Source organism: Lagopus leucura, unplaced genomic scaffold (assembly GCF_019238085.1).
Source record: "Lagopus leucura isolate 7727_CA_CO unplaced genomic scaffold, USGS_WTPT01 Super-Scaffold_73, whole genome shotgun sequence".
NCBI classification, from domain to species: domain Eukaryota; kingdom Metazoa; phylum Chordata; class Aves; order Galliformes; family Phasianidae; genus Lagopus; species Lagopus leucura.
This window is the reverse complement of record NW_024962252.1, coordinates 67,974,474-67,991,032: the sequence shown is the minus strand read 5'-3', so window position 1 is coordinate 67,991,032 and position 16,559 is coordinate 67,974,474. Positions and strand designations below refer to the sequence as shown.

The window sequence follows — 16,559 nt, the reverse complement described above, 5'->3', positions numbered from 1 at the left end:
ATCCTAGCCCAAATAATGGGAACTATTATAGTGGTGGATACATAACAAAGACTTTTGGCTCCTGTCATTCTGGTGTTGTTGATGCCATTCAGATTGAACTACCACAGTGGGTGAGGGCACTTGAAGAACTTCCCAAATTCTGTAAAGCACTGGCAAAGGCTGTAATGAAATTCTGGCAAACTAACTACTGCAGCCAGTTCAAGCATAAATTTCTGCCGTGCTGAAAAATGTTGTCTTAATTAAGATACCTTTCCATAATATAGTAATGATCTGAAACAACAGAACAACCAATACACCTAAAACACTTAAGCCTGAACTATAACTCTGGATGGTAGAGGAAAAATAGCTTCCAAAGGAATACAGAGACATCAACAGAAGATTCACAACTAATACTCAACAAGCCAGTTAGCAGACAGCTTTGTGTTAGATCTAGCGAAGACTGCCTGAAAAATATCTTTGGAACTATCAATTGTCTGATAAGCTTTTCTGTTCTTAATTTCTTTCCTGTAGCATCCTTTGTTCTCTAGGATACAATAAGTGTCTATTCTTCTAGTCTGTATAGTGCAGTGCTTTAGTAGCTTGTCCATTCAATAAAATTGAGTGTCTCTGCTTTTCTTCTGAAAAAAGAATGAATTCATTCACTACTTCAAGGCAGATGTTTAGCCACTACCTGAGAAGAATGGCCACAGCACACATAGTGGTTACTTAATATGACGGACGCCTTCATCACCTCATCTTTCTCCTCCTTTTCCCAGTCTTTTATTGCTGAGCAGGACATTATATGGTGTAGGATATCTCTGGTCTGTTCATGTCAGTCATAGCAGATGTGGTCTCTCCCATCCTGTACACTGGGAGTGGGGAAAAAGAAACACCTTGATGACACAGGCAACTCTTGGCAATAGCCACAACACAGTTCTGTTATCATGCCTTTTTAATCACAAATCAAAACACAGTAGCATATGGAATGTTACAAAGAAAACTAGCTTAATCCTAGCCAGAATTAGTGCATTTTCTTACTCTCCAGAGACATCTGCATGTCAGCAATGGAAGTATTTTTGGAGATTTATGGCCCTGAATCTTTAAAAAACAGTCAATCACAGTAAAGTGCTTTTCATTCCTATCTATCAAGAAGTGGAGTGAGATGGGCTTTTCTGTAAGTGTCTTGTTATAATTATGTTAGAATTTTTTTTGCTGCTTGAAGAACTGGGATGGATATAAAGATTTTATTTCTATGTGCTCAAGGAACCTGCTAAACTACTTGCCTTAAGATGAACATAATGTTTACTTGTCTTGATTCTGTTCTTTACTGAGCTCTGTCTCCACTGTCAATTCAGTTAGAGTGGACATCTCAGGTTTGTTCCATTGAGGATCTGTAGAAATAAAATGCAAATTTTCAAGAGCTAATAAATATATACCTACAGTCAGACCACTTTATAGTGTTTTGTAACAGCACAGACAAAAAAAAAAATTGTTGTACATGTAGCTCACAAAAAAATTTGATCACATTTTATGTAAATCTGTTGTGGTGCCATTGGCTTCAATGTTTGCTCCTAACATGTCAGGAAAGAAAATAAAACATTAATGTTCAGAAAAACAGCATATGTGCCATCTATTTGAACAATACGTGCCAGCTCCTGCGTTCATTAGGTTAGTATGGATGAGATACTCCATCTGTAATGCTGCTTTTGAAAACCATAAGTCATATATATTTGAATTCTCCCTTCATTCCACCTAATGAGCTATCTAAACGTTTGGAGTCTTGTCCAGACTGGTTCACTAGGCTCTCTCTACAGAGAGAAATCAGCACTACTTCAAGTAGTGATTCTTTCCATCCTGTAATAGGTGGTGAGGAGACTGTGGAAGTTCTGGTCTCACTACAAATTAGGAACAACTTAGGAAGCCTTGTTAGTTCACAATAAATCTAAACAACAGTTTACCTTCAAAATGGTATCAACTTACAGTTAATTTACAGCCAAAGCTTTGTGCAGAATCAATAGTCTTTGTACTGGCTAAAAGAAAAGACTCTGAAACAATAACTTAATGACACAAAGCTGAACAGGAGAAATAAATGGTTGGACTACTCACTCTGAAGGATGCTCTCTTCAGCTGGCTTCTCAAGCTTCCACCAAATGGAGAACAAAGTTGGGTTGAGAGTAAGTCAGACCACACGAGAAAATTAAATTGAGAAACAGTTAACAACAGAGTGAGTACGTGATGTTAATCATTTACAAGTGCTAAGGACTTCTGCTGCTTGAACACCACAGCAAGAGGTGGGAAGCACTTGTGCTTACCTCATACATAGGAAGATGCCCAAATACTGCACCAGTCACTTTGCTTCCTGACTCAATGCTCTCCACAGGTTGTCTAGGAAGCTGATCAATGGAAACCAAAGTGAGTTTGTTATTAGCTCAAAACAGAAGGTAACGAAAAAATCCTATTATATACTATTACTTTTATTGAATAGCGTGGGTAGCATTCATGTTATCTGAAGAAGTTCATATCATTACTATGTGAAGAGACTGTGGTTTATGCACAGGTTTTGAACATTTTTAGATTAGAAGGGGATTCTTCTGCTATAGAAAAGAGATAGCAGGCAAGATTCCAGCTTCCCAAGGGACAAAAATTCAACACAGTTAATAACAATTTTTTTTTTTTTTTTAAATCACCTAAATTAAATCTGGTTTTAAATACTTACCTAGCTATATCACCTATTAACATTTTGTTAAGTTCAGTACAGGAATCATTTTCACATTACTTGTCTGTTTCGGTGGATGCATGTTATTAGAGGACAGTAGAAAGCTAAATGAAGGCTAATCTAGTAAGACCTCCTTCCCACATGATAGTTTCATCTAAGGACTGTCAGTCTGGCTCACTCTTCTGGGCAATGCAAGTCACAAACACTTCAGCAACCAGTTTGGAAAGACATCAGAAAGACATAAGTGAACAAAAAGGCTTTGCTGTTGTAAACTGTAGGAAGCTTCAAATTAGTGAAAACAGCTCAAGTACCTTGATAGTTCATCCACATTCACATGAATCCTTAGACTTACATAGGTATTATACAGACGGCAGGAAATTCAACTGTTCTTACACAACATAACAGCGATTTCACCCTAGGAGAGGATCTAGTGGTCCTCTAACATGGAAAAAGAACACACCTAAACCTTGAAATGGTGCAAATAGTGCATTTCTACCTCATCTGAAAGTAAGTTTAGTTTGAAATGGTGAACGCACACAGCCTTTCTACAAATATTTTTTCACACAACTAAGTGCGCTGCAGTAATAACAGTTTGAGATATCACATTTTCAGCAATGAAAAACATTCCTCAAGGAATTCATTCCAGATATCACTTATGTATTAATTTCCAGGCATTACCTTTTTCAGAATGATTGGACATCTGGATTACAATGAGTTAATTGTATACTCTTGGTATTTGCACAGCCATTGAATAGCACGCTTCTAGTCTGAAGTGCAAACTGAACTCCTCCATTTATTTTTCTCTAAGGTTAATGAAAACACATCAAAACTCTTTCTTAACAGAAGCTCCAGTGCCAACATGTATGGACAGGCAAGTATTTTCCACTGTGAGTCTTCTTCTCAAATGACTATGCCAAAGTGACACTTGCCTCTACTGGCTTGTCCCACAGTGAACTCAGCCACTGACTGCATACAATCAATGAATACACAGATGTTATAGTATAGCAGAGAGCTTGGCTACATAGTTGACACACCAAAGCAGAAAACAGAAAAGATAGAGACACTCACCCAAATCCTGGGCTCAATTATGAAACTCCAACAGAGCGGATCTCCAGAAGAGATCCTTCCCCATTAGTAGTCATCTCTTCAATGGGTCTAGGAGAGGTGCAGCCAGACTCCACCCCTTCCAGCAGCACAGGTGAATTGCCTTCAGCTGTGCTGACTCATTGCTCACCTCAGGTGATCAATCAGAGGTTCAGGCCGTGATTCAGCGGTTCCCATACAGACTGATACTGTCAAATTCACGTTTTGTTCTCAGCATCAACATATTTTTTTCCCACTTCTCTTTTATTATACACTGCTGTGTCTACAGCTGCTGAACAGCAGGGGATCGGTGTACAACTGCCGTTACGTTATACTGTGTGCCCTTTCTGCATAAAAGCAGTTATCCTGATTTAAACAGAGGTCACTTCAGAGACTGTGCAGCATACCTGACTGGTATAACTGTTACACAAGGAAGTTTGTCATCTTACTGATGTCTTGGGGTAAAATGACAGAATGCCTTAAAACTGCATGCTTGGCAACAAGTAATCCATTAGCTCCAACCAGCTGAACATTCAGAGGAGATGAGCACTGGTCCTTGATATCACAGAGCAAGCAAAAGAAAAGGACTGTTTGGGCAGGACAGGGCAATAAACGCTACAGAAGCGTGTCTCATTCTTGTCATTTCACCCAAGCTACACAGAGAGAACTGGTCACATGGAGTAATAACTTTCACTGACTGCTGTTTAGATCTTAGCTGGCCCCATTAGTGTTAGGATAATGGATTGTGGTACATAAGAGACCCACTGTACCACAAATTTTAGGAAAGGACGTAAAGAAATCATAGCCCTCACTAAATATGGGGAAAGAATGCTCAGAAAGGTGTTAATGGAAGCTTTTCTTTTTTTGAAAAGTGCCTGTAGAGTGTGCATCTTTTTACTTTTCTAGTCCAGATCCAAAAGGAGAAGTTTGATTTGTTCCCATGACTTTTAAAGGCTATGGCATATAAATATGGAGGAGTTGCACCACTATTCAGTTAAAGCAGTAGAAAGAACTACTATTTATAAGTAGGTGCTCACCACTGTTCTAATATTTTCACATATTCTTCAAGTAAACTTTGGATACTACTTGGATTTCTGTTGGTCCATGTAAGAATTCTGGGTTTGAGGTTTTTGTTGTTAATTGTAGGGGGTTTTTTTATGCTGTCAAGCCAAACAAGTGAATCAGTTTATTCTTTCTTCTACATTGGAATTTAGAAGTGTAAAACAAAGAATGAAAAACACAGAATTTTCATGGATCTCTTTGTTAACGCATTTTTGTTCTAGCTTCTCTACTGGCTGAGAATATATAGGGTTACTCATGACTGTTTTCTAAATGAGAAATACAGTTGCACTTCCTGCTATGTTGCACAGAACTGAAACAAATCAGTATATACACTAGATACCTTTGGAGAAGCCAGAGCTTTGAAAAACTTCAAGTCCTGAATTGTGTCCATATGTTTATCTTTTTTTAAAATTGAAGGTGATTTAGTTGATTTCCACCTGTGCATGTAAAACAGAAAAGGACAAAGAATCAGAAGCTCATATCTACACAGCAAATTTAAATTAACACTCTCAATTGACACCAAAATAAAATTATTTTGAAGTATAAATTACTACATATGTCTTCAAAATATAATTTATATTCAAATATGTCATAAAGTGTTTCACCAACACTTCTTCAATCCAGATACTGGCTTGTCATCTTTAGGAAGCTGGATAAATTAACTTATAAAACAGCCTTTATTGCAACTCAGTATTAATTCACAGTCAGGTAATGTCGTTTTTCAGTTCTGATTACAATTCTTCTATGCCTCTATTATAACAGAGAAGGTTCCCTCTGGTCCACCTCATGAGGCTGTACATGTACAAGTCTATGGGGCCAGATGATATGCATCCCAGGGTTATGAAGGAACTGGCTGATGTGGTTGCCAAGTCACTCTCTGTCATACTTGAAAAATCGTGACTGTCAGTTGAAATCCCATGTATGGGAGCCAGCAGTGTGCTCTTGCAGTCCAGAAGGTCAACTGTATCCTGGGCTGCATCAAAAGAAAAGAGGGATGGACAGCAAGGAGAGGAAGGTGATTGTCCTCCTCTACTCTGCCCTCGTGATATCCCCCATCTGGAGTACTGTGTCCAAGCCTGGGGCTCCCAGGATGAGCTGTTAGCATTTCCAGAGGTTCCTGACTATTTGCTGCCTGTTCAAAAAGACTGTAGGGATAAGTCCTTCAAACACAGTCAAGAACTTCTCTTTACTGATGAGTTACTGTTCTGACTTCAGCAGGACTACTCACATTAGTAAGAATTATGTGTGAGAATAAGTTAGCAGGAAACCAACCTAAATGGCCTATCAGTAAAGGATCTTGGAACTTTCCCATCGTCTTGGAGTTCTTTGGTTAAAAGCCAGCTAAAAATGTACATAATACAGGAAACCTTATAATTAAAGCCTGTTTGACTTCTTTAAGCCATGCAGTAACTTTTCAGTTTGTCAATAACAGCCATGCGCATTTTGCTTCTGTGTTCCCTCAAAACACTGGTTAATGAAACAGGGAGATCTGGGACTTATTACAGTCTAACCTAGAGGACTAAGGTTCTCCAGCTTGACTTCTAGCCAATCCACAACCCTTGAGAACTCTGCCTAGAAGAGGCCCAACACTGCCATTGAGCATACAAAATTTATGTCAGTGTCAGTGCATTAGGATTGAAGGTGAATCCTTCAATTAGGATATGAATGTGAATGTACCTACAATAGTATCCCAGCAAACTTAATTAAAGCATCTTTTAAATGGAAGTATTGTTTTTAGTTTGAGAATGTTCATAGTAAGCTTTTCTAATTAAGTTTTGGGTATCCCAGAAGTATAACAGCTTGCAGAACTGAAAAAAAATAGGTTACTAACCCGAACAGTGTAGATAACATGCAAACTGTAATTAGGCTAAAACCAGAGGTGATTATCTAGTTGTTACTATTATTCAACTCAAACCTCGATGATCACCTAGTCATGATAGTCACCTAGTTACAAAAATATTGAGATTTATCCGTGGTTTGTAAAACCTTTTTTTTTAAAAAGGATTATACTAGTTCCTCATGGGAAACAATTTTACTTTTCTGACCTTCAAATAAAAGGTGCTCTGTAAGTATCATATTTCAGAATTATTCCCCACTCATGCATGTATGTAAATATTTGAGATCTTACTTGTCTTTGTCCGGTATGCTCTTCTTTTCCATATGCTTACTTTCCTCTTTCATTATCATAGGAACATCTTTAACATCACAAGGCAAAATCAATCGACTGAGATCTGATAATTCAAATTTCCTGGGCTGTCCAAAGTAACCAAGATAGCATCCATTCATAGCATGCCAGAGTCTACGGATATAGTAAAAGCAGTTCCAAAGAACAGAAAGGAAAGTTAATGCTTTTAGAATTGGAGCAAGAGTGAAAATACATTATCAGGTTCTGTTGCACTGCTCTAGAATGCAGTATGTTAGCTAAAAAAATATCAAGGAAAATTAAGTTCTCTGTTTACCATGTAAGTAACTTGAGAGCAAAAATTCTCAGAATGTTGTAAATGTCAGAAAACAAATAAATAGTTCATCGTTATAATTAAACTGTGGAACAAAGGCACCAATATCCTGAACTGCTCCAACAGTAAGGTGCCCTCACCACAGCAAGGTCTGTACAAAACTTCCTCATTGACTCCCTTAAAAAAAAGACAGAAAAACAAAAAAGAAAGCACCCCTTCAAATGTACTTCTTAGCCCAGAAGGAATCATGCAGTCTTCCTATAAAGTGGCTTGACATTACAATGGCTTAATTTACTACACCCAATGCTGGGGACCCATGTTAACTTAGCAAGTGCTGAAAAATAAAATGGAATTAGAACAGGAGGTCATTTCTAAACTTATGGTATTGTTTTTTACACAGTCAAGGCTACCTTGTTGACAGAAAATGAGTCTTGTAAAAGGTCTGACTTACTGAGAAAAGTAGAAGTGTTTACATTAAAAACTTATTCTTACAGATACAGAACAGAAAATGTGCCTAATGTTGTACTTTATTTGTCCAAGTCTATATGTGAGTCCATCAAGAAGAAGATTTTAGGAGGCAGCTCAACTAACTGGCCTGGAAGTAAGAAGTATTAGTTATCTTGTACCTGACTGAACCATCAACAGATGCTGTTACTACCACATTTTTCTGCTCTTCGTAAAATAAGTCAATGACTTCAGCAGAGTGTGCCATCCAACAGAGCTCCTCCTTTATTTGCTGAGGAGAAAAAGCAACATAACCACATTTTAGGCAGTTCTGTATGTCACTGTGGTTACTGGCTTAGTGATTTTACCAGCAAGGCTTTCTGAAAATTAACTGATGATTTATTGTTCCCTTCACCAAAGAGGCTGCAAATGGTAAGTGGTAGAAATTCTGCTTAGAAGACAGGGATAAATTCATTCTAATGTAACCTCTTTTAACACAATAGGATACTGCTATCAGCTTTTTACTTATAGCTTTTTGTTTGTTGGTTGGTTTTTCATGGCATCAAATTATTATTTGATGACCTTTATGTGTGGGAAACCATTTTAGTCCCCATAAAGGTCTGAATCCATTTTTTTCACTACTTGTCTTACCCTAGTATACTATTCGGTATACTATACTATAAGATTTTCCCTTACATTCTTACTGTTTTGTGGATCTTCTAAGAATGAGACTATGCTCCAGCACATGATATGTCCTTCTATTTAAAAAAGAAAAAAGCAAAACATCAATAAATTTCATTATTGCTACACAGTTTCTTGTCGCTCACATATGCGCTTGGTAAATACCCGGCAGAATGACAAATAAAGAAAGTCACAGGTCAGTGGAAATTCTTCTAGTGGGAAAATCACTATCTCTTATCAAGCACACAGAGTAGAATATAATACACATTTAGTAATATGCAAATACACATATCATTTTGAATAATGTTTCTGTAAATAAATTTGAAATGGAAAGAATGCAGAGTTCTTTCCTTGAGTGACAAGAGTTAATAACAAGAGTAATCTTTTCCAGACTGTTATCTATTACACAAGCTAGATGAGAGTTTCTGAGGATGAAAAACTATTTTTCAATCCTGGTAAAATGGACAAAGTTTGTGATTAATTGCATATATAGTGAAGGCTTAATGTTATACAACTTTCTAGTGCACTCAGGTGGAACTAGAATCAAGGAACCGTTTTTCTTATGACTTGTGACCGCTCAGTTTCCCACCTAGGCTCACTCTTCCCTGCTGATGTCGCCCTTTACATCCATAATTTCTACTACTAGACAGAGGAATCTTTTGTGCTATTCCAGCCTTCATACTGGACACATCTGACTTAGGAACGAGCACTATCAAGCAAGGAAAAAGGAAAATTGGTAAAGGGAACAAGACATTGACATTAGCATTGCAGATAAAAGAGAAGAGTGCAGAAGGCATGAGAAGCACATTCAGAGGCGCAAACACAAAAGGACTAAGGGAGAGTGTCAGATGAACAGGTAATAGGGTGGATGCTTTTCCACAGTTAATTAAAATCTTGTTCAGTGCATGCCACCTTATTGATTTGAATCAATGAAGACTGGAAACTCCTCTTCATTTTCAGCACTTTAGTCTCCTGCTCAGTTTTGAACCAGATGAAATAAAAAAAGAATATAAAACACACAAACAAACAAACAAGAAAAACCCAAACTTCTAAATCCATTCCAGTGTTGATAGCATAACAGCAGGAAACCAGTAGGAAACAGTTCTAATAGATATTTCAGTGGCACATGACAGGACAAAAATCTCATATGACTGATACAGAAGAGGAAAATTTCCAGGGAGAATGGAGAGGTTTGAAGGAGAGTCAGGAGATAAATTCACACCAAAACTAGCTTTTAAGTCTAATAGTGAGCTGCTAGCACAGTTCTGCTAGCAGAACGACTAGTACATTCACTTACCCTTACTGCCTGCCAGAAGCATTTTAGTAGAGATGTCTGTACATATTGCTGTTAGAGGAACTGGATGATATTTTGAAAATGGCAAAATTTCTTTCAGTAAGTTCCCCTAAAATAGAATAATTAAAATCACATTTCTCTTTATAACACCTTCATGCAAAAAAAAAAAAAAAAAAAAAAAGCATCAGAAGTTAAGTGCTATTGACTTAATCTGTTCAGCATTATCAAGCTTATACCCATCCAGAGAGCTGCTGAAAAGGTAGTTTCCTAATCTAACGAATGACCAATATAGCTGAGATGTACTCTCTGGATTGTCATCTCTTCTTCATCAAAAGCACAACAGATTTTATTCTTCAGGCAATTCACAACTCAATTGTACCTATCCCTACTTTAACACTTACCTCTCGTTTGCCATGAAATATCACTATGCATTTCATTTTCTATGGCCTGTCATTTCTTGCTGAAAATACACACATGATGTCTCCATCACCAACCACGTTTTGTTTTCAAGCAAGTACCAGTAGCCTTTCTCCCCTACAGTCCTCTCAGGTCAGGGAGGTGAGGGAAAGTCACGCAGATAAGCAGAATCTTGACAGTGTGATAATGATGTCAGTGATGACATCACCATCATTTGAACTTGGGAATGCTTACAGGAATCTAAGCACACAAAGTCTGTATCTACTGTGTTTGTCAATATTTACCATTGTATTGGTTTTGTTTTTTTTATAAAACATCAGCAAAAGCTACTTCACCATCTTTCTGAAGAATTCTCTCTTGAATCTGCGTTTGCTGTTTTACAGGAAGCTAGGGCTTCCTCTTAGGCTCCTCGTTCTGTGTGTATTTACTTTTCACCTCTTGTTTAGAATAACATGCTTTCTGGAGCAGTCCTATGGATTTGTCACTAAGCCATTGGCATTCTGTTTCAAGATTGGCTTTACATGATTATAGCTACAGATCAGACATGATCAGATACTATTGCTCCAAATTTGTAACCCTACTGGTGCTAACTGGCTTCTGAAATGCTCCGGCCATATTTCTCCTCATCAGAGCTCAGGATACTCTGCTTTGTGTATTATACTTTCTTAAATGGTACATGAAGTGAGTGAAAAATTAGTTCCTACAATTTCACATAACTTTACAGCCAGTTTTCATTATAAATCATATTTCTTCATTTTCCACTGGATATTACTCTGTTACCATTATTAAAGCAGAACTATTTTTTGTCTGTGGAAAAAACTCTTTATCAAAAAAAAAAAAACAACACCAAAAAAAAAACAATGAAATATCTACTGCTGCAAGTGCTACTTGAAAAGCAGGTTTCCAAAGATTAATAGAATTAACTTTTTAACAGTCCAATCCCATCCCAAATACATTCAGAAAGCTACCTGAATACTCCATAGGTAGATGCAGCCATTTTCATGAGCAGAAGCCAGTATTGGTGTGCATCTTCCTACATCCCTGGGTAACTGTGCATTTGTCTTTGAGTACTGGATATACTTATACTTAAGCGCGTCTTCTGCTTTGGAACACAAATGATCACACATTTTCTATAAAGCTTTTGAATGTACAGAAATTACATAATACTAGAAAAAACTAAATTTGAAAATAAATGCCAACATCAAGATAGCATTATCATGAAAATGCTGCAGACATGGATAGAAGACAACTGACAAGAAATGAAAACAATCTTCATGGTATCATGCAAACCGGCCAGCATTATTACTCCAATAACATTATTCAGAGCATAGCAACAGATTTTACAGAAACTGCACATGCTAGTGAGAATGAAAGAGGTCATCAGGACAGCTGAGAAGCAGTTCTGAGGCCTCTGCATGAGGGTTCCAGAGATTATTATAAATTTAGTAATTTAATAAGTTTAATAACTAAATGACACCTACTGATTCTGAAATCAGATTTTTATACTCATTTCTCAAATTCAAACATGAATTCAAGGTAATGGCCACAGCCTTTTCTGACTTCCTGCTGTGACTTGACTTCCCCAAAACTAGAGTTGCTGGGCATCCCTTGAAGGTCCTCAGAGGAAGGTACATTCATTGGGGGCAAGACATAGCCTGAGTGTCTATTTCATAGAGCAGCTATGAGGCTTAGGAATATTCTGTTTTCAGCGCTTGCTTCCTTTGCTGAATGTATTTAGCCTAAAACCAGATTTCAGGTGACTGCGTTCGTTGTTATTGGAAAAATCTGCTATCAAGCAGATGATGTTTAAGGGTCCCAGAAGAATCTAGAGGATCTACTTCTCACAAACACACACCAACTCCCTTTGCACAGCTTTAACTCTTGAGCACTTGGCTGCCTATTTTTTTCTGTTGTTTAAAGATATATTGAAGGTCTGCTCCAAAAGTAATTACTCCTATTTTATTACGTTGGCACATCAGAGGCAGATATTTGTGGTATGACAGTAGAAGTTGAACCTTCCCACCAGTATTCTGTTACATGTTGTTGCCATGTGACAGATGGCAGCAGAGGTGCAATCTGACAAAATGGTGGCTGACATGGAAGTGCATAAGAAGCAAAGACGAGTCATTTAATTCCTCCACATGGAAAGAATGACACCCATTGACGTTCATTGGCACAGTGAGGTGGTGAGTGGTGTGTTTCAGCAGTGGTGACAGCATCAAGACAAGCTGTGTTCCAGTGAGCCATGCAGATTTTTCCTAAGTGCAGCACACAGGCTCTTGTTCATCATTAACAAAAACTAATGGTGGTGAATATGCTGAAAAAAAGTGTTTTGTAGCTGAGAATTTACCAAATAGTATTATCATGCTCATTGAATATGTTGCAATTTCCATGAAAATCACAGAATCACAGAATTGTAGGGGTTGGAAGGGACCTCCAGAGATCATCGAGTCCAACCCCCCTGCCAAAGCAGGTTCCCTACAGTAGGTCGCACAGGTAGGCATCCAGGCAGGTCTTGAACATCTCCAGAGAAGGAGACTCCACCACCTCCCTGGGCAGCCTGTTCCAGTGCTCCGTCACCTCACTGTAAAGAAGTTCTTGCGCACATTTGTGCAGAACTTCCTATGCTGCAGTTTCCGGCTGTTTCCCCTTGTCCTGTCTCCACTCACCACTGAAAACAGTCCAGCCTCGCCATTCTGCCCCCCACACCTTAGATATTTATAGACCTGGATCAGGTCCCCTCTCAGTCTTCTTTTCTCAAGGCTGAACAGACCCAGTTCACTCAGCCTTTCCTCATAGGAGAGATGCTCCAGGCCCTTCACCATCTTCGTGGCCCTCCGCTGGACTCTTTCCAAGAGATCCCTGTCTTTTTTGTACTGGGGAGCCCAGAACTGGACGCAGTACTCCAGATGAGGTCTTACCAGGGCAGAATAGAGGGGGAGGATCACCTCCCTCGACCTGCTGGACACGCTCTTTTTAATGCACCCCAGGATACCATTGGCCCTCTTGGACACAAGGGCACACTGCTGGCTCACGGCCAACCTGTCGTCCACCAGGACACCCAGGTCCCTTTCCGCGGAGCTCCCCTCCAGCAGCTCATCCCCCAACCTGTACTGGTGCATGGAATTATTCCTCCCCAGATGCAAGACTCTACACTTGCTTTTGTTAAACCTCATCCGGTTTTTTTCTGCCCAGCTCTCCAGCCTATCCAGGTCTTGCTGAATGGCAACACAGCCTTCAGGCGTGTCAGCCAATCCTCCCAACTTCGTATCATCAGCAAACTTGCTGAGGGTGGCCATTACCCCCTCATCAAGGTCACTGATGAAGATGTTGAACAAGACCGGACCCAGCACAGACCCCTGAGGAACACCGCTAGTTACAGGCCTCCAACCGGACTCTGCACCACCAACAACGACCCTCTGTGCTCTGCCAGTCAGCCAGTTCTCAACCCACCTCACTGTCCACTCATCTATCCCACACTTCCTCAGCTTTGTTATAAGGATGTCGTGGGGGACAGTATCAAAAGCCTTGCTGAAATCAAGGTAGACTACATCCACTGCTTTCCCCCCATCCACCCAGCCAGAGACAACATCATAGAAGGCCACCAGGTTGGTCAAGCACGACCTCCCCCTGGTGAACCCATGTTGACTACTCTTGATAACCTCCTTTTCTTCCAGTTGTCAAAATAAGTATGAGGCATTACTTTTGGAGCAACCAACATACTATAAGACTTTTCTACTAACTTGATTGTGAACATTATTCACATCCATTTATTCACACTCGACTCAAGTTGGCTCTTGCTTTACCATTCCAAAAATTCATTGCTTGAAAGCTTATGTGGGAGATAAGTTTGTATTATTGACTATCAAAAATTCTGCAAGGTTATCAAATCATGTCTCTTTAGAAAAAAAACCAGGATTTGAGCCTTACAGATCCTGCATCCTGACCTAGCTTTCCAGAAATAACTACAAAGCAGGGCTGAGCAAAACTGAAGTGTATCATCCAGAAAACCAATGGTAGCTCAGTTATTCTAAACCCAGTTTACCAGACAAACTGACATAGTCGCTATGGTAATCTGGGCAGAACGCAGGGATCAACAAAAGAGATAATGAAAACCAACGGTTCTCCATACCTGCTGTTATCTGAGTACTGTTTTCATCACTTCTTGCATTTTCCTAGAAGCAAAGAGTAAAACGTAACAGAATTATAAAATGGAACTTTGGATAGAACAGTTTTCTAGTAGAAATTATTTCAAGAATTTATTTTGTAAATAGAGGATTCGATTTTTCCCCAATTTTTATTCATCCCATAGCATTTCATCTGAAGGAAATCAAAATCAGAAATAAAAAAATCACAGATGAAATGAATTAGAATAGGCTAGGAGGATGCTAAAGGTAAATTTGGCTGAAGGGTATTTATTTTTTAGGAAAAACAAAATTCATCATTTATAGTCATTTGAACATGCTCTAGGTCTCTTAGAGAATATAATTCCAAATATTCTTATTGTCGTTCTTGTCCTGAGTAAAGATGGAAAAAAATGCATGAGTAGCCACTATATTTATCATGCAGATATGCCATATTCTTCTGGCATAAAAGGACTAAAGTATCACAAAACTCATAATGCAAAAATGTGCAGATTGAGATACATACAGCTTGATGGTAAATTTAAAAACATTATCCTATCAGTCATTTGAAAATCCCCTTGAAATTGCATCCATGTAAATGTGGTTGCAACGTTGATACAATTCTCTTTTTATTCAAGTACTTTAGAATTTGTCTGTTTGACCTTCCCATTCTAGTTCTTCATTCTCCTGTTTGAAAGTCAGAATTGCTAGTGACAAGCAACTGACACACACTTTGGTAGTCATGTATTTCATGTAGCAGAGATCTAGCTGCCTAATAGAATGTGTGCACAATTCCCTACCTCATTCCCATGCAAGTTGAAAGTTCTTATTTTCTGTAATTCTTGATCCAAAGTTCTGTGCATGGCTTTATGGAGAGATTTTAGTAAAGTACAACATTCTAAAACCTAAAAAGAAATTTGTTTTTGATGCTATTTAATCCCTGAAACTGCTATACCTACCTTATTTTGGTTCAAATGGCTGTTCTTGTGCTCTGGGAGATCATCAATATCTCTGTCAGTATCAATATCGCCACTCACAACAGCAGTAGAGGATAGAGAGCTAATTTTCCTGTATGAAAAAAAGAAAAACTGGGCAAAGATGGTTGAAGAGATCTCCGACAGTCTTGAAGATGCTGTTTGCTATCTGGAAATCAACATGATCCAGTGTAATAAAGCACAATAAAATATCTCTTGAAATGATTGGACTGACTAGACTAAGAATTGCTGGTGTTTTAGAAATTTATGCAAGTAACTTGGGAAGATTTACATTATTACACAGCCAAACTGTCCTATCAAGACTTTTGAGCAAGCGAAATCCATAGTATGTCAAAATTAACACTGGTATTAGTCTTCCAAAAGCGAAGAGGGAAAATTCAGTGCATGCCAGTGAGTTTTCCCCTTTCATTTTACACAGTGTTTTTCTTTGCAAAGAGTTTTCAGCTAATTACAAAAAAGATTTTCAGTTTGTTAAAATAATGCTCAGAAATAGGATTCTGTGGAAGGAGGAGAAAAAAGTTGGATGTAGTGCTTGATGTCTGTTTCTGAGTTAAGAAAGGTCAAGGAGACTCCATAACCTTCTGGCCACCCTGTGCCAGAACTCCATCACCCACACAACACAGAAGTGACTCTTGATGTTTAGATGGAACTTCTTGCATTCCAGTTTGTGCCCACTGCCCCTTGTCCTGGCACTGGGCACCATAGAACAAGGCCTGAAAGGCCTAATATCAAGAGCAGTATCAATAGTTTAAGGATAGGAAAGCAAAAAGGAAACCATTTGAACTTGATTAAATGCAAAACAATTTCCAGTTTAAATATGGTTTCTTGGTCAAAGATTACAGTAGAATTCCAAATGATGACCCTTGTCATGGTGGAAGTCAGAGTTACCTGGAAGAGGAAGCACTATGCACGAGGAATAACACAGCATTGACTCCTGATGCTTGAGGAACTGAAGCCTGGCTGTTCTCATTAAGTTTACACCTGAAAAATAACGATGTTTGTACTGAATATATCAGATATGTTGTGTATCGTTTTCAGAAAACCTTGTACACTTCATTCACAATCTAAAAGTTTAAACACTTCATTTCTTAAAAAAGCATGTCATCTACGGTTTTAGACAGTTTTCATAATTAGTTAAATAATTGTGATGGATTAATGACAGTAAAAAGTAAGTAAAAAATGTACCTGTGCAAGAAAAATGCTAAATGGAATAATGTAAATTCATTCAGCCAAGTATTTTGTTGAGATAATTTTAGAGAAAACAGAAGTAATTTATGTCAATTTTTTTTTTTCTTTTTATTCCTGATG

General features: G+C 38.4%; 1 protein-coding gene across 1 annotated transcript in view; it reads right to left on the bottom strand.

Annotated features, from left to right (window-relative positions):
• Positions 1-315: 315 nt before the first annotated feature.
• Positions 316-16,559, bottom strand: part of WDR64 (WD repeat domain 64) — a 61,859-nt gene continuing 45,615 nt past the window's right edge. The window contains exons 17-29 of the mRNA XM_042891079.1: positions 16,140-16,232; positions 15,216-15,324; positions 14,265-14,307; positions 11,101-11,234; positions 9,719-9,824; positions 8,437-8,498; positions 7,923-8,032; positions 6,969-7,139; positions 5,181-5,277; positions 2,292-2,372; positions 2,086-2,119; positions 1,263-1,370; positions 316-848 (exon numbers count right to left, since the gene is read on the bottom strand). Of these exons, the coding sequence (XP_042747013.1) occupies positions 1,282-1,370; positions 2,086-2,119; positions 2,292-2,372; positions 5,181-5,277; positions 6,969-7,139; positions 7,923-8,032; positions 8,437-8,498; positions 9,719-9,824; positions 11,101-11,234; positions 14,265-14,307; positions 15,216-15,324; positions 16,140-16,232 (1,129 nt within the window). The 3' untranslated portion in view covers positions 316-848; positions 1,263-1,281. The remainder of the gene's footprint in view (positions 849-1,262; positions 1,371-2,085; positions 2,120-2,291; positions 2,373-5,180; positions 5,278-6,968; positions 7,140-7,922; positions 8,033-8,436; positions 8,499-9,718; positions 9,825-11,100; positions 11,235-14,264; positions 14,308-15,215; positions 15,325-16,139; positions 16,233-16,559) is intronic.